Source organism: Magnolia sinica, chromosome 3 (genome assembly GCF_029962835.1).
Source record: "Magnolia sinica isolate HGM2019 chromosome 3, MsV1, whole genome shotgun sequence".
Classification (NCBI taxonomy): domain Eukaryota; kingdom Viridiplantae; phylum Streptophyta; class Magnoliopsida; order Magnoliales; family Magnoliaceae; genus Magnolia; species Magnolia sinica.
The window spans coordinates 76,602,502-76,606,470 of NC_080575.1; the positions used below are offsets into that span (position 1 = coordinate 76,602,502).

General features: G+C 44.5%; 1 protein-coding gene across 1 annotated transcript; it reads left to right on the forward strand.

Annotated features, from left to right (window-relative positions):
* The first annotated feature begins 647 nt into the window (after window positions 1-647).
* Window positions 648-3,232, forward strand: LOC131238938 (probably inactive leucine-rich repeat receptor-like protein kinase At5g48380). The gene is made up of 2 exons (XM_058236516.1): window positions 648-1,499; window positions 2,108-3,232. Exons 1-2 carry the CDS (start codon window positions 714-716, stop codon window positions 3,230-3,232), a joined length of 1,911 nt encoding a protein of 636 aa, XP_058092499.1. The 5' UTR covers window positions 648-713.
* Window positions 3,233-3,969: the final 737 nt, after the last annotated feature.

Consider the following 3,969-nt stretch of genomic DNA (forward strand, 5'->3'; position numbering starts at 1 on the left):
ATCCCAAACATATAGATGATCCAAGTCTTAAATGGGCCACACCGTGGAGATTAAATTTCTACCGTTGAAAAGTTCTTAGGGACCACAAAAGTTTTGGATCAAGATGATATTTGTTTTTTCACTTCACCATGTGTATATGATCATATCAAGGGGTTGGATGGAAAATAAAAGACAAAATGGGCCCTAAGAAGGTTTCAACCGTGAGCGTTCTTAGCACCGCTGCTTCCTATGGTGTGGTCGTATTGAGCCTTGGATCTTCCTTATTTTTGGCTCGATACTATAAAATAATATGAAAAGAGGGATGGACGGTGTGGATAAGAGTCATACATCACGGTGGCCACTGACCCCTCAGTGGCCATCGGAGCCTCCGCCTGTCGCGAGCTCCAAACAGGCGGATGTAGTGCCTAATTCGTACCCCTCACAGAGCCGCCTGGAAGGACCGGGGTCGGGACGCGGTCCGCGGTCTCTATTATTGTGAATATTGAACGCTCATAATTAAATCCCATTCCTAGTAACTCTATGATGGTCGCATTCAACGCTTTTCCACGAATATGTTGACTTTTTCTTTTTCTGCTTTTATAAATTGCATGTGGTAGTTTAGGTTCTTCATGGATTTTGAAGAGGGAAGGAGAAGTAAAATGGTAATTTTCAAGTCTATAGCTGTGGGAAGCAGAGCCTGTGTCTTATTTCTTCATACCCTTCTCTGGTTGTTGATGTGCAGTGATACTTGCAACGGGGTCGAAAGTGATATTCAATGCTTGAGAGACCTAAAAGCATCACTGACCGACCCCAACGGTTCCCTCTCCTCGTGGGTTTTTGACAACACGACAGAAGGGTTCATCTGTAAATTCGTCGGCATCGAATGCCAGTATCCTGATGAAAGCAAGGTCCACAACATACGCCTCTTGAACATGGGCCTCAAAGGCCGATTCCCTTTGGCTCTCAAGAACTGCACGAGCATGAGGGTATTGGATCTATCAAACAATGAGCTCTCCGGCACCCTTCCTCCTGACATCGGTGAAATAATACCATACGTGAAAATCCTTGACCTCTCCTATAACAATTTCAGGGGTGATATTCCGGCAACCATTGTCAATTGTAACTTCCTGAATTCGCTTAGTCTCCAAAACAATCGGTTGACGGGTCAGATCCCCTGGCTGCTTGGCCGGCTTCATGGGCTATCCATGTTGAATGTCTCAGACAATTCATTGTCAGGAGAAATTCCTCCCTTTACTGCATTATGGATGCCCTCAAGCTTTGCGAATAATGCAGGACTTTGTGGGTGGTCTTTGGATGCTTGTAAAGAATCTGCTCTGAAAACGTCACATATCAAGGTCATCATCGCCGTTACAGTTGGCCCGATATTACTTGTAGTTATAGTTTTCAGTGCTATTTTCTTATTCAGTTTCCATAGAATATCTAACAAGAAGAATAAAGAAGACGAAGAGTTGGTAGCAAGCAAGGGGATGAAGAGTATTGAAGGAACCAAAGACATCAAGGTTAGCTCATTTCCTTTCTCCCATTACCCATGAAATTTACATTTCATTTTCAGGGAAACATGACTAGTGCACAAATCACTAAATTCCTTATCTGGCGCATTCAATTCAGATTGGACCGTCCATCTTTTGTGTCTAGCTTTATTTCGGATATGTTAGATAAATCCCACTGATTGGAATATTTTAACCATCTAGTCAGTGAACCAAACATAGGACACGAGGAAAGAAGGTTGGTAACCAATTTGATGTTGGGAGCATCTAATTCGTGTGGTTGTTGACTGTGGCTGTCGGAGATTCACATGACGAATGGTTTGGATTTGAGGGCAGATCAATTCGAGTGCATTGCATTAGCACATCATATAAGAATCGTTGCCCACCCAATCCTATTCGAGATCTGATTCCAAGGGGCTGTACTTACACCAACTGGTCAATTTTGCATAATTTTGAACAATGGACTATCCAATGACAGGATCCACAAGATGGGTGATCTAGATCCACAATCCCACCTTTCTCATCTTAAGCAGTGGTTGACAAACACCCATACCTGATCAAACATGCACACGGCATAAAAGCGTCTCCTCTGTAATACTAACATTTTATGTATTTTTCAGTCACAACGTACTCCTCGAAGGTATTGCAATGTCCACTTCTCCATTTTCGAGAAGACGGTTCCGAAAATGAGGTTGACCAATCTACTGAAAACCACTCAAAATTTCAGCGAAAACAGCATTATCAGATCCGGCAGAGCAGGCATCATGTACAAGGCGATGCTTCTTGATGGATCTTCCCTTGCAATTAGGAGGCTTCATGATTCTGAATATTCCCACAAGGAATTCATGTCTGAGATGACCATGCTGGGTTCCCTAAAACACCGTAACGTGGTTCCTCTTCTGGGTTTTTGCATTGCCAGAAATGAGAGGCTTCTAGTATACAAGTACATGCCCAAAGGAACTCTTTATCAGCAGCTACATGAGAGACACATGGAATGGCCTCTGCGGCTGAAAATTGCAATTGGGGTGGCGAGAGGCCTTGCATGGCTTCACCACCAATGCGATCCTTGCATAATTCACCGCAAGATAAGCTCCAAACGCATCCTCTTGGATGAAGATTACGAGCCAAAAATATCCAAATTCAGATCCGTCGGGCTTATGCATCCGCTCGGCACCCATCTGAGTGTTCATGTAAATGTCAAATATGATGATATGGGTTTGGTTGCTCCCGAATTCACAAACAAGGTTGTGGCCAGTCGAGCTGGGGATGTATACAGCTTTGGTGTGGTGCTGCTCGAGCTGATTACGGGCCAAAAGCCTACAAAAGTGGCGAATGCCCCAAAAGGCTTCAAGGGGAATCTGGTGGAGTGGATTACTTACCTTAAAAACAAGTCTCTTCTTAGCCATGCCTTCGACAGGTCTTTGATAGGAAAGGGTAGTGATAACGAGCTTCTCCGATTTCTAAGAGTTGCGGTTGCTTGCATTGTGCTTGATCCGGAGGAGAGGCCTATGATGCATGCAGTTTACCAGCATCTGCAATCTATTGGGAAGAGATACCACATCGCAGACGAAGATGAGATTGAACTGCCACAGGTGTGTATTGATATGGATCGCCCAGATGAACTTAATGTGAGGCAACAAATACAGGAAGTTCAGCAGAAGGGTTTGAACATGCAAAGAATTGTAGTCGACATCATTTTAGTTCTTGAAATATGCAATTTGAGGAAATCTTCTTTTGTGTATTGAGAATGTTTGTTCTATTGATTAATGCTTTTCCTTTTTACTTTTTCTTTTCATCTATGACTAGAGCTGGGCAGAATCCAACCCAATTCGGCGTATCCGACTTGATCTAAACCGAACCGAAGGCCTGGATCGGTGCGGATCGAGTAGGACCACTCATATCCAATCCTACATCGGATCAAGTTCGGATAGTGGTCAATCCAGACCAATCCAAAATCTGAACGAACCCCACCGACCCATCTCTCCTCCTTTCTCTCCCTCTCTCCCAATTTCCCTCCTCTCCTTCCTTCTCTCCTCCTTTCTCTCCTTCTTTCTCTCCTGGTTTCCCACATCTCCTTCTTTCTCTCCTCCTCTCTCCCTCTCTCTCCCTAGACTCAACTCGATGTGACTCGATTCGGTTTTCCAGACCGAGAGACTTGGTTCGGGTCAGGCCAGGAAGGATTTGGATAGGATCGAGTCAGCCCTGCTGGACTCGGTCCCGGATCAGATCAAGTTCGGGTCAGGTTGTTGAAAAATCAGATTGAGTCGAGTTGGACCCAATCCGGTCCGACTCGACTCGATGCCCACCTCTATCTATGACTCATCTACATGGAGGCCCACTAGATTAATGATTCTGATCACTGTTGGAAAATGTACTGGAGAGGACTTTTTCCTTCAGCTCTGCACTTGGATGGGGCGACCAGTAGCAAGTTGGATCCAGACCATCCATACCCATGATTGAAAAACAAAGTGAACACACTATT